This window comes from Excalfactoria chinensis, chromosome 25 (assembly GCF_039878825.1).
Source record: "Excalfactoria chinensis isolate bCotChi1 chromosome 25, bCotChi1.hap2, whole genome shotgun sequence".
Taxonomy (NCBI): Eukaryota; Metazoa; Chordata; class Aves; order Galliformes; family Phasianidae; genus Excalfactoria; species Excalfactoria chinensis.
Genome location: NC_092849.1, coordinates 777,293 through 798,170, shown reverse-complemented (window position 1 = coordinate 798,170; position 20,878 = coordinate 777,293). Strand labels below are relative to the sequence as shown.

The 20,878-nt window shown below is 57.7% G+C and overlaps 2 protein-coding genes across 2 annotated transcripts; one reads left to right on the top strand and one right to left on the bottom strand.

Annotated features, from left to right (window-relative positions):
* Nucleotides 1–827: 827 nt before the first annotated feature.
* Nucleotides 828–20,768, bottom strand: BRF2 (BRF2 general transcription factor IIIB subunit). The gene is made up of 5 exons (XM_072357143.1): nucleotides 20,590–20,768; nucleotides 20,451–20,510; nucleotides 19,803–20,124; nucleotides 17,498–18,978; nucleotides 828–2,372 (listed from the first exon to the last, which is right to left on the bottom strand). The coding sequence occupies exons 1-4, from the start codon at nucleotides 20,741–20,743 to the stop codon at nucleotides 18,267–18,269; spliced, it is 1,248 nt and encodes a 415-aa protein (XP_072213244.1). The 5' UTR covers nucleotides 20,744–20,768; the 3' UTR covers nucleotides 828–2,372; nucleotides 17,498–18,266.
* On the top strand, nucleotides 3,375–16,370 carry ADGRA2 (adhesion G protein-coupled receptor A2). Its single transcript, XM_072357142.1, has 19 exons — nucleotides 3,375–3,745; nucleotides 7,892–7,963; nucleotides 10,514–10,585; nucleotides 10,674–10,745; nucleotides 10,988–11,059; nucleotides 11,155–11,318; nucleotides 11,398–11,611; nucleotides 11,913–12,077; nucleotides 12,469–12,670; nucleotides 12,758–12,907; nucleotides 13,022–13,183; nucleotides 13,261–13,470; nucleotides 13,544–13,745; nucleotides 13,905–14,113; nucleotides 14,233–14,360; nucleotides 14,467–14,590; nucleotides 14,694–14,839; nucleotides 14,971–15,060; nucleotides 15,210–16,370. Exons 1-19 carry the CDS (start codon nucleotides 3,516–3,518, stop codon nucleotides 16,357–16,359), a joined length of 3,834 nt encoding a protein of 1,277 aa, XP_072213243.1. The 5' UTR covers nucleotides 3,375–3,515; the 3' UTR covers nucleotides 16,360–16,370.
* Nucleotides 20,769–20,878: the final 110 nt, after the last annotated feature.

The window sequence follows — 20,878 nt, the reverse complement described above, 5'->3', positions numbered from 1 at the left end:
GTTCTTTAGGAGCAGACAGGCTCACAGAAGTGTGTGGTCTTCTGGTTTTCCAATCTGTCTGCTAAAGACATTCAGGGCTCCCCCAGCTTTGATTCTGTGAGCTCCCAGCTGTGGGATGGGGCTCTGCTCCAGTGCAGGTGGCCGTGATACAGGACTGGGGTGCTGCTCCAGCAGCTGCAGCACAGTGTTGTGCAGTGACAGTGTGCTAAGGAGAGAGGAGAGCAGTGTTGCTGCTGCTCTGCAGCTGCTTCTCTCCCCCGTCTCACTTGCCGCAGGCTTTCTGGTCTCTTTGAGAGCTTTGCTGTGTCTCTCACATGGCTGGGCCTCCTTGAAGTCAGTGCAGCACCCACAGGCACCTTCTGCTCCTCCTACAGAGGAGCAGAGCCAGCAAACTGCAGACAAAGGACTCTTAATGAACCCCTCTGCCCAGGCACTTTGGCCCCCTGCAACACAAGCTTTATTTACATCTATGAAAAGCACTCTGCTGGTTTGTTGGAGCAGCAGTGCTCTCACTCACTGCTCATAGGGACGATGTCACTGTCAATATTTGCCTTGGAGGAACACTGCCAGCAGATGAAGGCTTGTTTCATGGCCAGAGGGACTCTTCCTCCCTGTGACTTCAGCACCTGCTGCTGGCACAGAACCATCACCTCCCAGTGACAATGTGAGTGCACAGCTGTGGGTTTCACATAAGCCCCACCAAGTAACACTCATGTCCAGACCTCAGTGTGCCCACCTGGGGCCAGTCAATGTCCCCAAGGGTCCCAGCAGCACAGGGATCCCCTGCGACAGCATCTGCAGAGCTGCACATCTGCTGCAGGGAGCACCTGGGAGCTGGCTGCCTCTGGAAGGAATAAAGCTGGGATGATCCTAGGGCAGGACAACATGCTGCTGTTTCTCCTTTCATGTCTCTTGGTGCAGTGATCATCCTGGGAAAGTGCTGAGCTGCAGCCTGCCCCCATTAGAGGCACTTAAAGCTGCTGTGCTCCAGTTACCTTTCTTAGCCAAGAGCGCAGGCACCACTTGCTTTCCCCTCTTCCACAAAGCCAGGCTTGATTAATTTTTGTATCAGATCATATCTTTTGTGTTGCAGAGTCTCTGGCTTGCAGCTTCACCTCCCTGCCAGGAAGTGCCTGTGATTCAAGCATTGCATGTGCAGGGATGCAACGGGTGCTGAGATTTGGAGGGACACAAAGGCCGCATGCTTATGTTGCACAGCTCTTGATGCACCAACCAGACCTGCTCTGCATGTCACTCCAGGGTGCTGCACATCCCTAATGCGACCACAGAGCTCCCAAAGGACAACACTGGACCTGCAGATGCTCGAGGTGCCTGAGGTAGGCAGGAGCTGCCCCAGCCCCACAGCCCAACACAGCCTTTCAAAGTGCAAAGAGTGTTTATTTCTTGGAGATCGGGTTTCCGGCAGGAAGGCCAGCAACTGCCAAGGTTTTTATTGGATCCCAGTGAAAGGAATTTCGAGTCTCATGCTTGTTGTCTTTCCCAGTGCTTGCAGTAGAGAAGGAGCACTGTTACACCCAAATGAGAGCAAGGGGTACCGGGTTTGGCACTGCACATCCTTGATATGTGGCTCAGGATGGGATGTTGCGTGGTCTCCTTGCAGGAGGTGTTGGAAAGGGCTGGAGGGGCTCTGGGGAAGTGTGGAGAGGGGTTGGAAGCACTTGAAAGGAGCTGAACTCCGTGGGGCTGAGCCACGTGGGGAGCACTGCTGGAGCTGAGCAGAGATGGGGCCAGGCAGCTCACATTTGTTTTGGGCTTGGACAAAGTTTTGACTGTTCTTGGAGGTAATTTTATAGGGGTTTGAGATTCTGAAGACCACGTACAGTGGCTTGATTACTTCAATGTGTGGTGGAAACAGCTCCAGTGCTCTGACCACCCTCAGATGGTGGCAGCACTGACCAGTATACTCCAGGGCTGAGGGCTGTGCCAAGTCCTGCTTGGGTTTAATGCTGAGGTACTCCAGGGCCCTCTCAGCCCTGGTTATGGATTGACTGCCCTCAGGAAGAGATAGAAGAGAGGCACCAGGTTTGGGGTTGGAGTGGTGTGAGCAGCTTCCCACAGGAGAAATGGTACATCCTTTGCAAACACTGCAGTTGTTGGGGATGAGCAGCTCTTTTAGAACTTGATCTAGTGGCAGAACATTGCTGTGTTACCTACAGGAGGAGGAGGGAGCACCACTTGTGCTTTCTGCACAGCATGAAGAGGAGGCAGGACTCACTGTTTGCTTCGGGGGTCAGTGGAGCCTCTTCCTTCCATTGGCCATCACCTGCTCATGCAGGATCTCGGGGCGGATGGTGAACACAAGCAGTTTCCTGTTGCTCCCAACAGCAGCTGCGGGGTCCAGGCCTGGCATCCTGCAGCAATGAGCACTGGGAAGTGATTGTTGCAATGGAAATACTGCTCAAAAATAAACAGAAGTGCAAAGGGGTATGATTGTGACTTGGTGGCAAGCTTGTACCGAGCTCTTAGGGCTGGGTTTATGCTCTTATAATGATAGGAGTGTGAGGAGTAGTATCTCCTTAAGCCCACCACCATAATGAGATGTATTTAGGAGTAAATTTCTTCCTCCTTCAGGAACTGCTGGTCCTGGAGAGAAACTGCTTTCCCCTGCCTCCCTTCCATGACCTTCTCCCCCTCTCTTCCTGGGGATGTCCCAAAGACATGCTTTAGTGGCTTTTGATTTGGAGCTGCAGTGAATGGTGTGCATGGAGAAGATGAGTGTGGGGCTGAGGGGCTGGGGGAGCTCAGGGGCAGCAGGGATGTGGGATGGGGAAGCAGGAAGGAAAATATTGAACTTAGCATGAAAAGCAGCGAGGCAAACAAAGTTAAAAGTGAGCAGGGAGGGGTGCTAACTGCAGGGAAGGGGCCGGGAGGGAGCAAAGTGACAGTGAAAGTTTGTACATTGGTTGCAGTGTGGGGTCCTGGGGGCCAGCAGGGCTGTGTGTCCCTGTGTGCAAGAGGGTGGCTGCAGGCTGTGTGCCTCTGCCTGGGATGCAGCGCTTGTCACTGCGGGGTCATGTCATGGTCTGTATAGACTACGTGAGCTCTGTAGGTGCAGGGCTGCATCTTTCCACACGGAACTGTATCTCTCCCTCTCTCCATGGATGCTCGGGGCTCCGTCTCCATCTCTCCATGGATGCCCAGGGCTCCATCTGCGTCTCCCTCTCTGGATGCTCAGCACTCCATCTCTCCCCCTGGACGCGCACGTCTCCAGCTCTGCGCTTCGGGCCCCGCTCCGTGCCGTCGAGCTGAGCTCTTTATCCCGCAGCCCCGCGCAGGGGCCGGCGCCGCTCTGCCCTCCCGGGGTTCCCGTTCTTCCTCCCCGCTCGGGGCCGGCCGGTTGGTGGCCGGGCCGGGGGGAGGAGGAGGAGGAGGTGGCGGCGGCGGGGGGCGGTCCGGGGGAGGCGCCAGGGCTGGCGGCGGAGCGCTGCAAGCGGGGGAGGCGCCGCCGGAGCCGCCCCGGGGCTCGGGGAGCCGGAGCTCCCGGTGCCGGGGCGATGCGGGGGGCTGCGGCGGCGCTGCTCTTAGCGGTGGCGACGGCACTGAGCGAGGCTGCGGCGGCGGCGGCGGTGCGGAGCTGTGCGGTGCAGAGCGTGGGCTGTAAGTGCGCGGCGGAGCGGCACAAGGCGAGCGGCCCCGCGGTGCCCCGCCGCCGGGTGCTGTGCAGCGGAGCGGCCCTCCCCGCGCCCCCCGAACCGCGGCTGATGCCCGACGGCACCGCCACGCTGTGAGTACCGCGCACACGCGTGCCCGCGTCCAATAGTCCCACGCAGAACAAACTCTTCCGTCGCTCGTGAGGTCGGCGGCTCTGCCCCGATTATAGCGGTTTTTCTGCTCTGCGTAACGCGGAGCGCTGTTCTACGGGGTTTTGCCGTCGTGGAGCTTCTCCGGGACCGCGCCGTCTCTGTGGGGTGGAAGCGTGGGTGCGCAGCGTGGACCCGATGTGGAAGCGCAGGAAACGGGCTCCATCCCCGTGCTTCCTTCCGCGATGTTTGCTGCTCGGAGAGCTGGGGGGGGGGGGAGGATGTTTTTGTTTGAAAGCTTTTACTGGAAATATTTGCTCCAGACGGATCTGGTGTGCTGCGGTGCTGGGCTCTGGGATGGGGCAGAGCCATCAATTTGCTCCCTCCGAGCCCACTCGGCCCTGGGCAGGGAAGCTCCGGGCTCCGGGCAGGCGCTGGCAGTGGTGTGTGTTTATTTATAACTGCGGCAGGGAGGTTTGAATTAAAGCTGCCTGGAAGGACAGTGACAGCACGGCCGCTGCTGGATACAGCACTTCCCCCTATTCCTTGTCCTGGTTTTGGGGTCCTGCAGGGCACAGGGTGCTCCTAGCCCTGCCCCACTGCCATGTATTCACTCGTGTGTGGAGGTCCTATGGCTGCCTGGGGGCAGTTCATAGCTCCTAGTGCGCCCTTCGCTGTGCAGAGGCTTCGTTTCAGGGTGATGATGCTGGCCTGGTGAAAACCCATAAATACAGAACGTGTCTGCAGAGCTCATCTGAGCTGTGTGGCACTGTGAGCTCTGAAATGCAGTGGTCGCAATTGTAGGCATCAATGGCTCCAAAGCAGCAGCAGTGGTGCTCTTGGCCCCATCCCGTGCTGCTGTGCTGGAGCTGCACACTGCAGCAGTGCTCTCCTGGTGCTGCTCTGCTCTTCCAGTCCCTGCCCCGGGGTGCTGTGACGTGTCAGCCCACTGCAGGCACGTGCAAGGATTGGGAGTGCTTTGTTGAGTTGTATTTGGGAGCAGCATCCCATTCCTTGCCTGCTCTTGAGCTTCCTTTTGGGGTGACTGTGTGGCAGCATCAGGATGTGACACAATCCCACTCCAACGTGACACGAAACCTACTGGCATAGACAGAAACCTACAAATATGTGGTGACCCTGGGCTCTGCTCTCTCGCAGTAAACATAATTTATGCTAAACCCTTTCCAGATGGGACAATCAAAACCAGAGACTTCAGGTTCACCGGCATCTCCCAGAGCTGCCAGGCGTGGTTAAGGCCATGGGGACATCCCTCTGGGGAGCCCACAGCTCCTGTGTGCCCCAGAGATAGCTTGGCCATGGGGCACGTGGTGTGTTTTGTGCAGAGCTGTGCAATTCTTTGCTGCACTGTTGGCCGGGAGCACGCATGGGGTTTGGGGACGCGATGTCCCCATGCAACCCAAGCACACATGCATGTGCTCTCTGCCACCCACCCTGTGCAGTTCCTGCACCTCACTCCTTCGTGTTTTGCTCCCCATTGTGCTGCTTGCATCCATCCTGCTGGGACTGCAGTTTCCTTGGTGCTGAGCATAGGCATCTCAGGGCATTGACTGGGGATGTCCCAGGGGGCTGCAGGCTCCCCTGTGCTCACACCCCAATGGGTGCTGCGTCCCCACCCGCCCCAATTGCCGCGCTGGCCCTGCTGTCACACAGGCAGGAGCCCAAACCTCTTCCAGATGTGGAATCCCAATGCAGGCCTCATTTCTGCACACAGCTTGATTGCGCCGAAATTACAGATTGTCTGCAGGGAATAGAGGGCTTTGACTTATGACCAATTTCCAGTTCTACTTGAACTCCCTTCTGCTTATCCTGGGCCCTGCAGATGGTTTCTTTTGGAAACCTTTTGCTATCGATTGGGTGGTTCTTAGGGGTCTGGGGGTTTTCTCCTTCCCATCCTTGCAAATAGGGGACCCCGCAGTGCCGTGGGGCGATGGGGAGGTGACCTCCCCCGGCGGCCATCCCTGCAACGCCCCATTCTGACCACTTTTCCCTCTCTCCGGGGCTCCTTTTTCCTGTGCTGAGGGTTGGAACAATAATTTTCACCATCCGAAATAGCCCTGTGTGACGTGAACCGGTGGCACCGCCCCGGGTTGGGGGTGGGGGGGGGGGATGAGGTAAAGGGGGAGAGCACCAGGGGCCCCCGCTTCGCCCTTCCTACAATCCCCCGCCGGCGGCCGAGCGCTGCGCAGGGCACAGCCCTATCTGCACACAGCATATGCTTTAAATTAATGCACTCGGAGAGCAAAGCATAGCTGTGCTCCCCCACCCCCACCATCCTCGCCCCACTATTAACCTCCGTGCCGCGTCCTCCTCCCCGCTGCACGCCGGCTGCAGGGAGCGCGGCCGCTGCCTCCTTTTTTGGTTGGGGACATAGGAAGTTTATTGTTCCAACAGCCCGGGTTCTGGAGCCGTTATTTATCCAAGTGGATTCCAGCACGCTTGAAAAAACAAGCTTGTTTGGTTTTTTGGGTTGTTTTTTTTTTTTCCTTCACTTTTTTGGCTTCTCTTTTTTGAGATGAGGGAAAGGGAAAAGAGAAGGGAATGGGGTTTCTCCATCTCTGCGCCTGCACTGATGCCCCAATGGGCTCCATGTCATTGGTAATGGGTTTGGGGAGTGGAGGAGGGACCCAGTGGGACCCATCACCCACTCCTTGTGTTTCCTCTATGCTGTGCTCTGTCATCCCTGCTTTACCCTTAGGGAGTGATCCATCACTGCTTCATGAACCCAGCATCAGCCAACGGGTTCTTTGGTGCTGTAGAACTGTCCCATTTCAGTGGCATGTCCAGCTCATGGTACTGAGCTTTCATGGTGTGCCAAGCTCTGGGCGCAGCCTGGGCATGGGGACCACATCCCCCTGCATCCGTGGCTGCAAGGACCCAGGCAGGACCCACTGCTATGTCTGGACGCCTCCTGCAGCCCCATGCATTCAGATGCTTCTTCATTCCCTTCTGTGAGTGGTGCTTGCAGACCATCACCACTAACCTGTGGAGCTGTCTGGGAAAAAAGACCAGCATCCTTTGGTCACTCATTGGGAGCTTTGTTCCTTGCACAGATTGGTTCAGGGGGTCCCAGCTCTGACAGATGCAGGATGGAGCCTTCTCCCACCCCTTCTCTCCCCCCAGCCTGGCTGCAGATCACACAGGATACTGATTTCATCTTGGACTGCTTGAGCTTTGCCTTTTAAGGAGGGAAGTTTTGTTTTTATGGCAGAAGCACAGCCGATGATCCCAGGGGTCAGAAGAACAAAGCATCTCCTGGTGTGGGGGCTCCTTCCTGGGGGCCAGGGTGGGCTGGGGGCCATGTTCCCAGCTGGGTGCAGCCCTGATTGTAACCCCATACAAAGCTGCACCCTTGTGGAGAGCATATGGTGGTGGGGACACAATGGTGAATGCAACATCCATGGAGCACAGCATGCTCTACTGCAGCAGCATCCCGTGGGGGGGGGGTTGTAGTGAGGGAACCGGGTGCCTTGTGAGTGCCATGGGGTTTGGGTAGGATGGGATGGGGCTGAGCTGCTGCTGGGGTGAGGTTGCAGCCCCCCAGGAGTTCCCTGGTTCAGTCTGCAATGTGGGAATGTGGCCAGGGAAACCCGACGTCCGCCCCCTGGGACTGGGATGGTGCGGAGCATGTCCTGTCTGCAGCACACAGTTCCCATTCAGCACAGCTGCAGGGACGGCCCGTGTGTAAACAGCCCTCAATGAGCCCTTTTTTCCTGCTGCTCGCCCCCGGATGGGGTTCCCGGGGAGCCCTCCCTGCTGTGGTTTCCCTCTGTGCTTCCTGCGGGGTCGGGGTGGTGTGCCACACTGAGCTCCAATGGGGCAGGGGCTGAGGGGTCCTCCATGCTGCTCAGTGCAGGTTTGGGGGGGTTCTTATTGCCTACACGTGCAACTCTATGCAGTGATGCCCCAAGCACTGACACTGCCCTGGGGACCTCCAGCCCATTGCCACCATGGCATGCTGTCCCCATAAGGATGCTGTGTGTCCCATGTTATCCCCCAGCCATGCCACCCTATTCCCATTCTCCAAGCCCTATGGATCCTTGGGCATCTCCAGCCCATATAACAGCACCTTTCCTCTCCCCCCCCCCATCCCTGTGCTCTCATCCCCACAGGCTGCTGAGCAACAACAAGATCACAGTGCTGCAGAACGGCTCCTTCTTCGGGCTGCGGGCACTGGAGAAGCTGTGAGTGCATGGAGACTTGGGGGTGGTGTGGGTTAGGGTACGCAGTGAGCCTCTGGGTGTTGGGTTTGCCACCAGCACCCACAGGCATCCCCAGGGTCCCTGGGAGCTGGGTTGGGGCAGAGGCATTGGGGGGGGGGGGGTGCACTCAGTGGGGGCTGGTATGAAAAGCGACATTGTCCCCCCAAACAAAGTCAACTTTCTTATCTCTCCATGAAAGGCATCTCTATGGTGGGAGTGTTAATAAGGGGAGATTTATGGCCCCCATATGGATCTGATCTGTAGGTATGTAGGAGTGGGGATGGGCACACTGAGGGTGTTTTGTTCCCCTTCAAGGGGCTCATGCATTCCTCAGCCCCACAGGGATGTGGTGACACCAGGGCTGGGGGACTCCAGCTGTGGGGGCAGCCCGTGGATGCCCATCCCTTTGCCCTTGGCAGAAGGGTCCCTGCAGGGCACTGTGCCCGCACCGTCCCATGGCACACAGTGCCAAGGATGTCCTCAATCCTTTGGGGTACAGGGACCGCTCCATGGGGCCCAGACTGCTCATTGGTGTTACAGCACCCATTGGTCTCAGCCCCACTGCCTAGGGGTCTCACTGCTGCTCCCCATGGGCAGTGGGAGGAGCATTGCCTGGATCTCATTAGCTTGAACAAGGAAGTGTTTATGAATATGAAGCTTGCTTGAGTTGTGCATTGTGCACCTGCCCCAGCCAGCAGAGGCCAGCTGCTCCGTGGGGAGTGGTTGCACAGTGTTGGGTCAGGGCAGGCAATGCAGGGCATGGCGTTGCCTTTGGGGCTGTGTGCCTTGTGCACGGAGTTGGGGCTGACATGAGATTTTTGAAGCCATGAAAATACCTACAGAGCTGTTTTGGGACTCCGTTTGAAGTAGTCATTTTGAGGACCCACATCTCTCCCGTGCTGTGGTTGAAGTATGGGATCACATCCAGGCTCCTGGCACTGAGTTCTCATTAATGAGAGGATTAATGAGCCTGGACACGGAGCGGCGTGGGCCAGGGGTGACACCCAGGGGACCGCAGCCCCCGGGTGCAGGAGGTCTGCACATCCCCATGCCCTGAGGTTCCTGTGTGTGTAGCATGGGGTAGCCTTCTCTGAAGCTCAGCTCAGAGCACAGCCAATGGGCAGCATCCCCCCGTCCCCCAGCCAGCACGGAGCTGCGCCTGATTGCTCCCGACAGCAGCCCTAATTGTGTGCATTGGGTCGGTCCAGGGCTGCAGCACAGACATGCCCCACAGAGGAGCTGTTCTGGCACCACGAGGACCTCAGGGGCCCCTCGCTTTGGTCTTGGGGCCATGGGGGTTTGGTGTCCCAGAGTGATGCACTCATCACAGCTGAGCTGTTTTCAGGGTCCCCGAGCCACCCCCAGGAGCCCCGCGCCCACCACCCCTCGGGACTGGCAGCTCAGCATCACCACTGATATGTGGCGACGTAATGAGATTAATGAGTGTGAGCAGAGCCGGTATGCGGCCGCCCTCATTAGCGAAGCCCCAACTGGGAGTGCCATGCCCTCCACCAGCACCACCACGCTCAGGGGCTGGGACATGGCCAGGATGGGTCCCTCAATGGCCCCATACAGGACTGTGTGTTTTGGGGTGGCCCCATGGTGATGGTGGCTCCCGTTAGCTGGGCAGTGGGCGCTGTGCTGAAAGGCTCCAGTGTGGGAGAAAATCATTCTCATGCTAACTCCATCCCATGCCCTGTAGATAGGGCTGGGAACATGGCGAAAAGCCTCTATGAGCTGCCTGGACATGAAAACACCGGGAAAGATCCACAAAGTCCTCACAAAGGAATCAATGTGCTGCACCAACACGATGTGCAGGGAGGGGGACGTGGAGCAGCTCTGCTGTGCAGTGATGTGTGCAGAGTTATGGGGATCCCGCAGTGTCAGTGCTGCAGGTGTGGGGTCTGTCTGTCTGTCCGTGCTGCCTGGTGGGGCCAGGCTGCTTTCCCAGGGTGGTGGGGTTGTTCTGTGTTGTGCATGGGGAGGGTGTTGGTGGCATGGCTGTGTTTGCAATACAGGTGTGCACGGTGTGGGTGAGTGGAGCTGTTCCTTCAGCACTGCTGCTCACCTGAGCTGCTGGTGTACATCTGTGCACCCTGCCAGCACCCTGGGAGCCACGCACCCATAGGACACCTTTGCTCAGCAGAAGTACAGCAGCTGAGAGCTCTACCTACATCCCTACAGCAGCAGCTGCTGCGTGCCTGGCATGCCTCTGATAAGATATATGCCTGCAATCAGTGTAATAACCCAATCAAGCTTCCCCCAGGCTGCAAAGCCGCTGTGAGACTGCGCTGACATTTGCAGTGTGGTCTTATCCCAATAGCCCTCCTGGGATAAGGCTGCTCTGGAAACAGCTTTGCAGGAGGGAATGGTGGGCAGGGTATGAGTGGGGCCCCGTGGTATCCCTGGGGTGCTTGGCTCTGTGTGGCTGCAGTGTGCTGGGAGTGGGGCTGGGAGCACTGTGGAGCTGTGCTGATGGAGGGGGCAGGATGTTGGCTGCACACCCTGATCTCTGTGTCTGTCTCCCCACAGGGACTTGAAGAATAACCTGATCAGCACAGTGCAGCCAGGTGCCTTCCTTGGACTCCCTGAGCTGAAGCGTCTGTAAGTGCCCAGGGAGTGCAGGGCAGCCCATGGGGATTGGGAGCAGCTCAGCATCACCAGCACTGACAGCCCCTCCTCTTTCTTGCAGGGACCTCTCCAACAACCGCATCGGTTGTCTGAGTGCCAGTGTCTTCCAGGGGCTCACCAACCTCCTCCGACTGTAAGTAGTGCTATGGGCTCCCCTAGAAGGGCCACTGTGCCCCACACACTGTGAACTGGGTAGTGGGGGCTGTAAGTGGGACACATCGGGGGGCTCAGACTCCTGGTCCACTCCTAAAGGGTTGGGCATGGGATGGAGATGGGGATTCCCAGAGCAGTAGGAGCCCCAGGATGTGAGAGGACTTTAGGTTTTCCAAGTGTGTCCCAGTCTCCTCCATGTCTCTGCTCTTCCCTGTCTTGCAGCAACATGTCAGGAAACATTTTCTCCAGCCTCCCACCCGGCGTCTTTGATGAGCTGCCCTCACTGAAAGTCGTGTGAGTACAACCAAGTCCATCAGACCCTCCCTGAGGTGTGCACAGCTGTGCCACCTCCAGCTGCAGCCTCACCATACAGCCACTGACCTTTGCAGGGACTTTGCCACCGAATACCTTACATGTGATTGCAACCTGCGTTGGGTGCTGCCTTGGGCCCGCAACCTCTCAGCTCAGATCTCAGAGCGGACACTGTGCGTGTACCCACGGCACCTGCACACCACCCCGCTGCGCAGTGCACAGGAGAGTCAGCTGCAATGCGGTGAGCAGGGGAGGGAAGGGGTATGGGCAGTGCTCCGGGGCTCGGGGGGGCTCACACTGCATGTGTCCCCCCCCTGCAGCGGGCACCCCAGAGCTGCACACCCACCACCTCATCCCGTCGCTGCGTCAGGTGGTGTTCCAGGGGGACCGCCTGCCCTTCCAGTGCACTGCCACCTATCTGGACAACAGCACACAGATCCATTGGTACCACAACCAGCAGCGTGTGCAGGAGGATGAGAGGGCAGGTGTCATTGTGGAGGAAAGCCTCATCCACGACTGCACCTTCATCACCAGGTGGGAACGGGATGGGGTTGGGATGGAGATGGGGATGGTGGGGATAGAGATGAGAACAGGGATAGGAATGGGGGTGGGATGGGATAGGGATAGTACTGAACAGGAATGAGGATGGGAATAGGGATGAAGATGGAGATAGAGGTGGGGATGGGGCGGATATGGGGTGGGGACGGTGCAGGAGTTGCAAGTTTGCTGGTAGCAAGTGCTGTAGGTGGGTTGCAAAGTGTGGGCATTGCTTCTCGGTGCATGTCCCCACTCCAGGGACTGCCCCCACATGCCAGCGTGTCCCCTCTGCCCACAGCGAGCTCATCCTCTCCAACATCCACGTCTCTGCTAATGGTGAGTGGGAGTGCACCGTCTCCACCTCGCAGGGTAATGTCAGCAAGAAGGTGGAGATTGTGGTGCTGGAGACCTCTGCATCCTACTGCCCCGCAGAGCGCGTCACCAACAACCGTGGGGACTTCAGGTAGAGACCAGTAGCAGTGTAGCCAAGGGGGAACATGGCTGTGCGCGGTGCGTGCCGGGCAGGGGGCTGCCTGCAAGGGGGGGGCCCACAGGTGCCCGATCATCTGGTTGCAATTAGCAGCCACAGGGAGCTCGAGCGCCTTTGAAGGCCTTCCCGTGCCGGCAGCGCAGCCCGGCTCCAGCAGCAGAGGTGTTGGAATTTCTCTGGCACAAGACGAAAGGCTCTGGGCGTCTGCCTTAACCTCGGCAGGGCTGTTCCAGAATATAAATTACTGCTGCAGTCAATGTGGCTTCGATTAGCGGTGCCCCCCTGAGTCGAGCAGGATGTGGGATGGGGGGACAGTGGCTTTGTGGGGAGCGTTGCCCCACGGTCACTGTGTGTGTGCATCCAGGTGGCCCCGCACGCTGGCCGGCATCACCGCCTTCCAGTCGTGCCTGCAGTACCCCTTTGCCTCGGGGCCAGCAAGTGGGGGCCCGGCAGCAGAGAAGCAAGCATCCAGGCGTTGTGACCGTGCTGGGAACTGGGAGGAGGGCGACTACTCCCACTGCCTCTACACCAACGACATCACCCGTGTGCTCTACACCTTTGTGCTGGTGAGCCGGGTGCTCAGCCCACGCTGATTGCTGAGGTTGGGCTCAGGCACAGCCGTGACCGTGCCCTGTGGTTGTGCCACCCTACAGATGCCCATCAATGCCTCCAATGCACTGACACTGGCTCACCAGCTGCGCGTCTACACGGCTGAGGCTGCCAACTTCTCAGACATGGTTGATGTCCTCTATGTGGCTCAGATGATCGAGAAGTTTATTGGCTACGTGGATCAGATCAAGCAGGTAATGCTGCTGCTGCTCTCTGCTTTACCCATCTGTGCATGGTGGGTGCTGGGAGGGAAGCATGAACTGGGGCTGAATGAACTGAGCGCGACCTGCAGCCAGCTCTCCTCACAGCTCACTGATGTGATCGTGGAGATGGCAAGCAACATCATGCTGGTGGACGACCACATCCTCTGGATGTCTCAGAAGGAGGAGAAGGCTTGCACCAGCATCATCCGCTCACTGGAAAAGATTGCTGCGTACACCCTCAGCAGCAACTCCCAGCACATGGCAGTGGTGAGTCAGTGCACGTGGTGGGGGTCTGTCCATACACATGATGGGGGTCTCTGCCCTCACTGCTCTGTGCCTGGCAGAACTCACGCAACATCGCCTTCGAGGCATACGTGGTAAAGCCTGAGAGCTACGTGGGGCTGAGCTGCGTGGCATTCCAGCGCCGGGATGGGGGTCCTCCTGGGCGTGCAGCCCTGGCTGAGCAGGCAGCTGAGCCCCAGCCTGACCAGCAGCTGCGGTTGCGCTGCACCACAGGACGCCCCAACATCTCCCTGAGCAGCTTCCACATCAAGGTATGGGTCTGATGGGGGGTGGGGGAGGGTTCCAGGGTGTGGTTTGGTCTCACCAGTGACTGTGTGCCCACAGAACAGCATTGCCCTGGCCTCCATCCAGCTGCCACCCAGCCTCTTTGCCAGCCCCCTCCCACCCACCCCGCTGGCCGACTGCAAGCTGCAGCTGCTGGTGTTCCGCAATGGGAAGCTCTTCTGCAGTACAGGGAACTCCTCACGTCTAGCAGACGACGGCAAGCGGCGCAGCGTGGCCACACCAGTCATCTACGCAGGGACATGTAAGGGCTGTGAGCCAGCAGGGCTGCCTTCCTATAGAGATGAGAGCTCCTGGGGGGTGTTTTGAAGAACAAAGCCATTTCTTTGGGCTGTGCTGCTGAAGGGGTAATGTTTTAGTTGGGGGGGTCCCCCTGGCTCACCATCTCTCTCCATCCCTGCAGATGGCTGCAGTGTAGGGAACCTGACGGAGCCGGTGGCCGTGTCACTGCGACACCCCGGGGAGGGTGCAGACCCCGTGGCAGCCTACTGGAACTTTGAGGTGCTGGAGGGAATGGGGGGCTGGAGTGCTGAGGGCTGCCAGCTGGCTGCCCGTGAGCCCAACGTCACCTCCCTGCACTGCCGACACCTCAGCAACGTGGCTGTGCTCATGGTAAATAGGGCAGCAAGGTGGGGGGTGAGCACTGGGGCTGTGCAGAGGTGTAGGATGTGAGGTTCTGCAGGCTGTGGGGTTATGGGATGGGGTCTGAATAGCTGTGTGGTGCCATGCAGGAGCTGAGCGGGTTCCCCAGCGAGGCACGAGGTCCGGTGGAGGTGCTGCACCCAGCCATGTACACCTGCACAGCCGTGCTGCTGCTCTGCCTCTTCACCACCATCATCACATACATTGTCCACCATGGGTGAGCATCATGGGGTGGCTTTGGCCACGGGTGTGGGTATGGCTGGAAGGGTAGCCAGGTGGGGACAACTCAAGCCAGGCAGCTCATTGCTCCTTTGTCTCTCCAGCACCATTCACATCACACGGAAGTGCTGGCACATGCTCCTTAACCTCTGCTTCCACATGGCCATGACATCAGCAGTGTTTGCAGGAGGCATCACCCTCACCGGGTACCTGGTCGTCTGCCAAGCGGTGGGTGCCACTGCTGCAATGGGAACCCCAGCTGGGGCCTTCCTCCAAGCAGAGCAGTCGAACCTCACTCGATGCTGCATCACCACATCATCTTGTCCCACAGGTCGGCATCATTTTGCACTACTCCTCCCTGTCCACACTGCTGTGGATGGTGGTAAAAGCCCGTGTCCTCTACAAGGAGGCCACCTGGAAAGCACCTCGGCAGCCAGATGGGGATTCAGCACCACCAGCCCCTCGGCCCATGCTACGGTACAGCCATCCCCTGCCCAGGACTCCTCCCTGGGACCTCCCTATGGGAAATGCATCCAGCAGCATGGTATGATTTTGATGTGCTCTGACCCAGCACCATGGCACGCTCTTGGCGTGCTCTCTCTTTGTAGGTTCTATCTGATTGCTGGTGGGATCCCTCTCATCATCTGTGGCATCACAGCGGCTGTCAACATCCACAACTATCATGACAACAACCCTTAGTAAGTGTCCTGCTGCCTTTCTCAGCCTGGGCAAGGGGAAAGGAAGCCATGGACAAGCCATGCATAAGCCATGGAGGCAGGTCATTGGGCATGCCTAGGGCACCTTAGGCTGAAGCCATGCTGACTGAATCTTTTTCTCTCCCTTGCAGCTGCTGGCTGGTGTGGAGGCCCAGCCTGGGTGCCTTCTATGTGCCTGTGGCCTTCATCCTGCTGGTCACCTGGCTGTACCTGCTCTGTGCCGGGCTCAGCCTGCAGTGCCACAATCCCCATGGGAAGGAGGCCCCGGAGCTGCCAGGCACACCGCCGAGGCTGGGAGCCAACGGGGAGCTGCTGACAGACTCAGGCTCCATCTCAGTGACGCTGCACTCGGGGACGCATTGCCCAGAGGTGGATGGTGTGTACTCACTGCAGGCACAGCTCTGGGCTCTGCTTGCTGTGCATGCCATGTATGTGGCCTTATGGACGTTTGGAGCCATGGCCGTGTCCCAGCGTGGAGACCTCAATATTGTCTTCAGCTGCCTCTATGGGGTGACAGCCGTGGCGCTGGGACTCTTCATCTTCATCCATCACTGCGTCCGCCGCCGGGACGTGCTGGGTTCGTGGTTCTCCTGCTGCCCCTCCTACCGCTCTGCGCTGCCCATGCAGCCCTACAGCCACCCCGGCACGGCGGCGGTGGAGGACGGTTCACAGATGTTCATCGGCTGCGACCCCGAGGCCGCCCGCAGTGCCACGTCCTCCTCCTCGCCCAGCAGCACGGGCTCGGCCGCCGGCCGCTGTAAGCTGACCAACCTGCGGGCGGCACAGAGCCAGGCTGAGGGGCCGGAGCACGGCGATGGGAGGAGCGCCGGGCCGGGGAGACACGCCAACAACCACCGCAGGAACCACAAGAGCAGAACTAAGCAGCACCGCGAGGGGAAGCACCACCGCTTGAAGGTGCTGCGGGGTCCGTCCTCCGAGCAGAGCGAGAGCGGCAGCGTGCACAACAGCCACTCCGAGAGCTATCACAGCAGCAGGAACAGCCCCATGAACAACTGTGCTGCGCCGCGGGCCGTGGGCCCCCAGGATGGGGAAATGGCACCCAGCCAGTCAGAGGGAAGCGACGGCTTTCTGGAAGCTCGGCGGCGGAGCAGAGACAACGTGAGGCAGGCGGAGAGGGAGGCGAAACGGCGCTCCTACCCCCTCAACGTGGGCAACCACAACGGAGGGCTGAAGGGCAGCAAGTATGATGTCAACCTGGCCGGCGCTGACAGCGCGGCAGGGATGAGGAGTGGGCTCTGGAAGAGCGAAACCACGGTGTGAGGGATGGGGATGGAGCAGAAGGGCATCGTGCTGCAGCACATCCTCCTTAGCTGGAGGTGCTGCACGGAGGAGGCGAACAACCCTCACAGAGCTGAGGGGCTGTGAGCGTGGCCAAGTGCACTACATGGGGCCTCATCCCCGCAGGACGGGCATCACAGCCACCCCAGGTTGCAGCACCGAGAGGCAGAGGTGAAAGGCAACCGTTGCTCTTCAGCAGCATGAATTGCAGCCACGCAGTTGGCGCCACGTCACTTCAGACTGGATCCTAAATGCTATTTTATAATATACAAAGGAAACAAATGTCTATTTTTCAGATTTCTATATGTTGAATGTATATATGTATAGACTGATGCAAGTGCCTCCGCCCTACCAGCAGTGTTCTCCCACAGCCACGACTGCAATACTCCCAAAGACACATGTATGTCGTGCAGAGATGTTTGAGTGGCCCCAAATGAGGCTGAAGTGTTACGAAATGCAAACGTTGTTATCTTAAAGGACAGTATTAAGCCCCCAGGGTTTCTCAGTTGCCAAAGCAAAAGCCATATAGCCAAGCAAGCACAAGGTAAGAGAAGGCACTGCTCCGAGATACTGTCTGCACTCTGTGGATGTCAGACACTAAAAGCACCGCAGGAAAACGCTCCCAAACCCTCCCGGGTGTAACCTATGCAAACAGGGAGAGCAGCAGCACTGCTCTGTCTGAGATGAACACAGGTTGTCCATCTCCTCCAGGAACCAAAGAGCCCAGTTGGGCGCAGACACCAAAGCAGGTCCTCATCCTTAACCCATGTGTGGGCACAGAACACCAACAGCGCTGTGCAAAGCCACCTCCTGTCCCTCCAGCATGGGCTGCCCCTCAGAGTGGGCTGCTCCTGGAGAGGTCAATGCTGTCAGGGCCCTTCCTACAGACTGCAGTACATTCAAAGGGCTGGAACTTGGCTAAGCACTTATTTTTCCTCATTTATAAACAAGTCCCCCTTTTTTACTAGCAGGCAAAAAGTCAGACTCACTGCAGGCTGTAGGAGGCTCCAGGAGCACTCCCAGGTCTCAATTTGCTTAAAGGAGAATGAGAGGATTGTATCCGTGTTGTTTTAAGCCTCAGCTTTCTCATGTGTACAAATGAGTTTAATTATTTACCTACCTCCCATGGGGTGCCGGGGAGCAGCAAAGGACTGCAGTGCTGGGAAGCATTCAGACCATCCCTCTGCTACACCATGGCCAAGGGATCCAGGAGTCAGCAGAGTAAACAGCACTTAGTGGCAGATTTTTCTCCCCTTCAGAATCCAACTCGTCTCCCTTTGGAACCCCTCATTCCTGCAGGGCTGGAGTTCATTGGCTTTGCTGCAGCTCTGCTGTCCCTGGGCTGCCAGACTTCCCTGACCACGTTTATCATGCCTGGTATTCAATGCAATTCCAATCCTTATGTCCGATACTGCAGCCCACACAGTCTTGCTGATGCTGAGTTGTTATATACGCTTGCTGCACTGTGACAGTATTATATGAAAAGCTTGGTATTATTAATTACACTTCTTTTTTTTTTTTGTATGTTTACATTACAAGCAAATGACAGATCAACAGAGAGCTTCTTGCAATATACGTGGGGGAGGGAGGGGAAAATACGCCAAAGAAATGTCTTTCAAAGGGCTCTTTTTGCATTTTTATATGAATAGAATCTTTCTAGCAGATATGTTTTGTTTAATATATTAAAGATTTGCAAATCTGCCAAATGAACTGTGATTGCTCACAGGGTTTGCATTCAAATACAACAGCCCGTTAGGCAGACAGAGCTCACTGCTTCATAGTGTCCAGAATGAACAGCCAGCAGTGCTGCATCTGCAGGACCATCAGGATTTATGCTTTTGGCTCCAGTCTCTGGTGCTCCAGTGGTGCTGTTCCAGTGATGCTCATCTTCACTGCCACACTTTGGCCCTCCTGAATGCCCGGATCTCCTCCGGGTCCCTCAGGTACTGCTCTATTTCACTGTCAGAGATGGGCTCATCTCCAGTGATGGCAGCATCCGAAGCACTCAAGGCTGCAGTACGCAGTCTCTTCCTTGGATGGAGGAGGCAGGGTGGCAGTAAGGGCCTCCGGCTGCCCTCAGCCTTCTGTTTCCCTTCTGCTGAGCAGCCCTTATCCAGTGCTGTCCCTGCTGCTGCTGGAGGATTGCTAGAGGAGTCCTCAGCCTGGGCTGCCCTCTGCTGCTCCTCCTCATCCACCGCACAGAAGGCATTTTTCAGCAGGAAGATCCGGTGCTGCAGCAGATCCCCGATGTATTTGACCACCGTCTTCTTGTCCAAGTTAAGCACCTTCAGCCAAGCAAGCTCAGCTGCCATCCTCAGGAGGATGTCGTAAAGCTCCTTCAGCCTCAGGCGTGCCGGGGGGGGCAGATCAATACCTGCTGCCTTGCAGAACTGTGTGAACGTGCAGGTGAGGCGGGCAGAGGGCTGCAGTGACTGCCAGGACAGGAAGGCTGCAGCTGTGACGATGGGGATGGGATGCCGACCTGTCACCAGCCACGTCTCACTTGCCAGCTCCACCACCTGCATGGTCCGGGCAAGCATCGCCTCCTTGTCCTCCACAAACTGGACAGGGATGTCTTCTGTGTGCTGGAACAGCTGGAAACTGGCAGAGGAGAAAACCCACTGTTAGCACTAGGAACAGCGTCAGGACCTGGCTACAGCATCACAGCTCAGCCTGATAATCCACCATAGTGGCAGCCAATGATGCCAGTCAGCCCTCTAAATAAACACAGAGAAGGTCACAGCAAGGTCCTTAAAGGCAAGGTCCTTAAAGGCAAGGTCCTTAAAGGCAAGGTCCTTAAAGGCAAGGTCCTTAAAGGCAAGGTCCTTAAAGGCAAGGTCCTTAAAGGCAAGGGCCTTAAAGGCAAGGGCCTTAAAGGCAAGGTCCTTAAAGGCAAGGGCCTTAAAGGCAAGGGCCTTAAAGGCAAGGGCCTTAAAGGCAAGGGCCTTAAAGGCAAGGGCCTTAAAGGCAAGGGCCTTAAAGGCAAGGGCCTTAAAGGCAAGGGCCTTAAAGGCAAGGGCCTTAAAGGCAAGGGCCTTAAAGGCAAGGGCCTTAAAGGCAAGGGCCTTAAAGGCAAGGGCCTTAAAGGCAAGGGCCTTAAAGGCAAGGGCCTTAAAGGCAAGGGCCTTAAAGGCAAGGGCCTTAAAGGCAAGGGCCTTAAAGGCAAGGGCCTTAAAGGCAAGGGCCTTAAAGGCAAGGGCCTTAAAGGCAAGGGCCTTAAAGGCAAGGGCCTTAAAGGCAAGGGCCTTAAAGGCAAGGGCCTTAAAGGCAAGGGCCTTAAAGGCAAGGGCCTTAAGCTCCCCATGCTTAAGTCCTGCACTGCCCACTCTCCAAACATCTTTCCACAGCAACTGCATCCTGGAAGCTTCAGCACAAACAGATGTTGAGCACAAAGTACCACATGGGTCATGACAAATGGCTGTTACCTGTTAAGGTGCGTCTTCACCAGATCCGCAAGGCTGAGCGCCGGCACTGAGATCCCGAGCTCCTTCTGAAGGCTCAGGTAGACGCTGGTGACCAGTTCCTGCTTTGCATAGAGGAGGGAGCAGATCGTTCCCAGTGTCAGCGGCCAGTTGTGTTGCCGACAGGTCGCCAGCACGCAGCAGCCCACCAGGAGCTCCTTCTTCTCCAGGCTGAGCAGGCGGAAGGAGGGATGCTGCAGTGCTCTCTGCAGGTAGGAGACGGCCGTGCCTTCAAACACCGATGGGAGCCGAAGAACCTTACAGAGATCCTGAACCCTTCTGATCCCTGAGAAAAGACACTGCCCTTAAAGATCAGCTCGTGCAGCTCCTTACGCAGTAACCTCACAGGGATGTTACCACACAGAGCACAACTAACTCCTCCTTTCATGTTTTACTGCCAGCTCCCAAAAGCTTTCAGAGATGTGTTTGCATTACAGCAAAGCAGGGATGATCCAAGGGATGGAACACTGCCCTGCAAGGCCAGGCAGAGCACCGGGACTGCAAAGCTGGGGAAGGGAAGGCTTTGGGCAGCCCTGAGAGCAGCCCTTCGGTATCCAAAGGATGAAGGGGGCTGTGACAGGGCAAGGAAGGTTGTTTCATGTCCAGCCTTACCTCGCTGCTCGCATCGGTTCAGCTGCTCCTTCTGCCCGGTGCTTTGCGAATAGGCCACCTCTGGAAGAAAGAAACAAGCAGCAAATCAAGGCCCAGCTCAGCAACGCGGAGAGCAGAGCCCCCACCCCCCAACCCTGACCTCGCAGCTGCCCCTCGTCGCTGTACGTGGTGGTCAGCAGCCCCTCGGCCAGCACGCAGCCGCACGCGGCGCACACCAGCTGCTGCTGCGCGTAATGCGCGTCCTCCAGCAGCGCCGCCGAGCCGCACTCCGGGCACAGGCCGCGAGCCGCCATTATACGGACCCAAATAGGGGTTGCACCGGCTTCAGCCAATCGCGGCGCCGTGCGGTGCAACCCGAGCACGGTCCGGGTGGGGAGCAGTTAGAGGAGCAGCCGAGCTCTGCTGGCAGCAGCACAGCGTCCCACACC

Excerpts from the sequence above, each read along its gene's own strand:
- ADGRA2 (XM_072357142.1), top strand. The coding sequence starts at position 3,516 with ATGCGGGGGGCTGCGGCGGCGCTGCTCTTAGCGGTGGCGACGGCACTG. Across the intron at positions 12,671-12,757 it reads TGCTCTACACCTTTGTGCTG|ATGCCCATCAATGCCTCCAA; the intron begins GTGAGCCGGGTG and ends GCCACCCTACAG. Across the intron at positions 13,471-13,543 it reads TGAGCAGCTTCCACATCAAG|AACAGCATTGCCCTGGCCTC; the intron begins GTATGGGTCTGA and ends GTGTGCCCACAG.
- BRF2 (XM_072357143.1), bottom strand. The coding sequence starts at position 20,743 with ATGGCGGCTCGCGGCCTGTGCCCGGAGTGCGGCTCGGCGGCGCTGCTG. Across the intron at positions 20,125-20,450 it reads GAACCGATGCGAGCAGCGAG|GGATCAGAAGGGTTCAGGAT; the intron begins GTAAGGCTGGAC and ends GTCTTTTCTCAG. Across the intron at positions 18,979-19,802 it reads GTGAAGACGCACCTTAACAG|TTTCCAGCTGTTCCAGCACA; the intron begins GTAACAGCCATT and ends CTCCTCTGCCAG.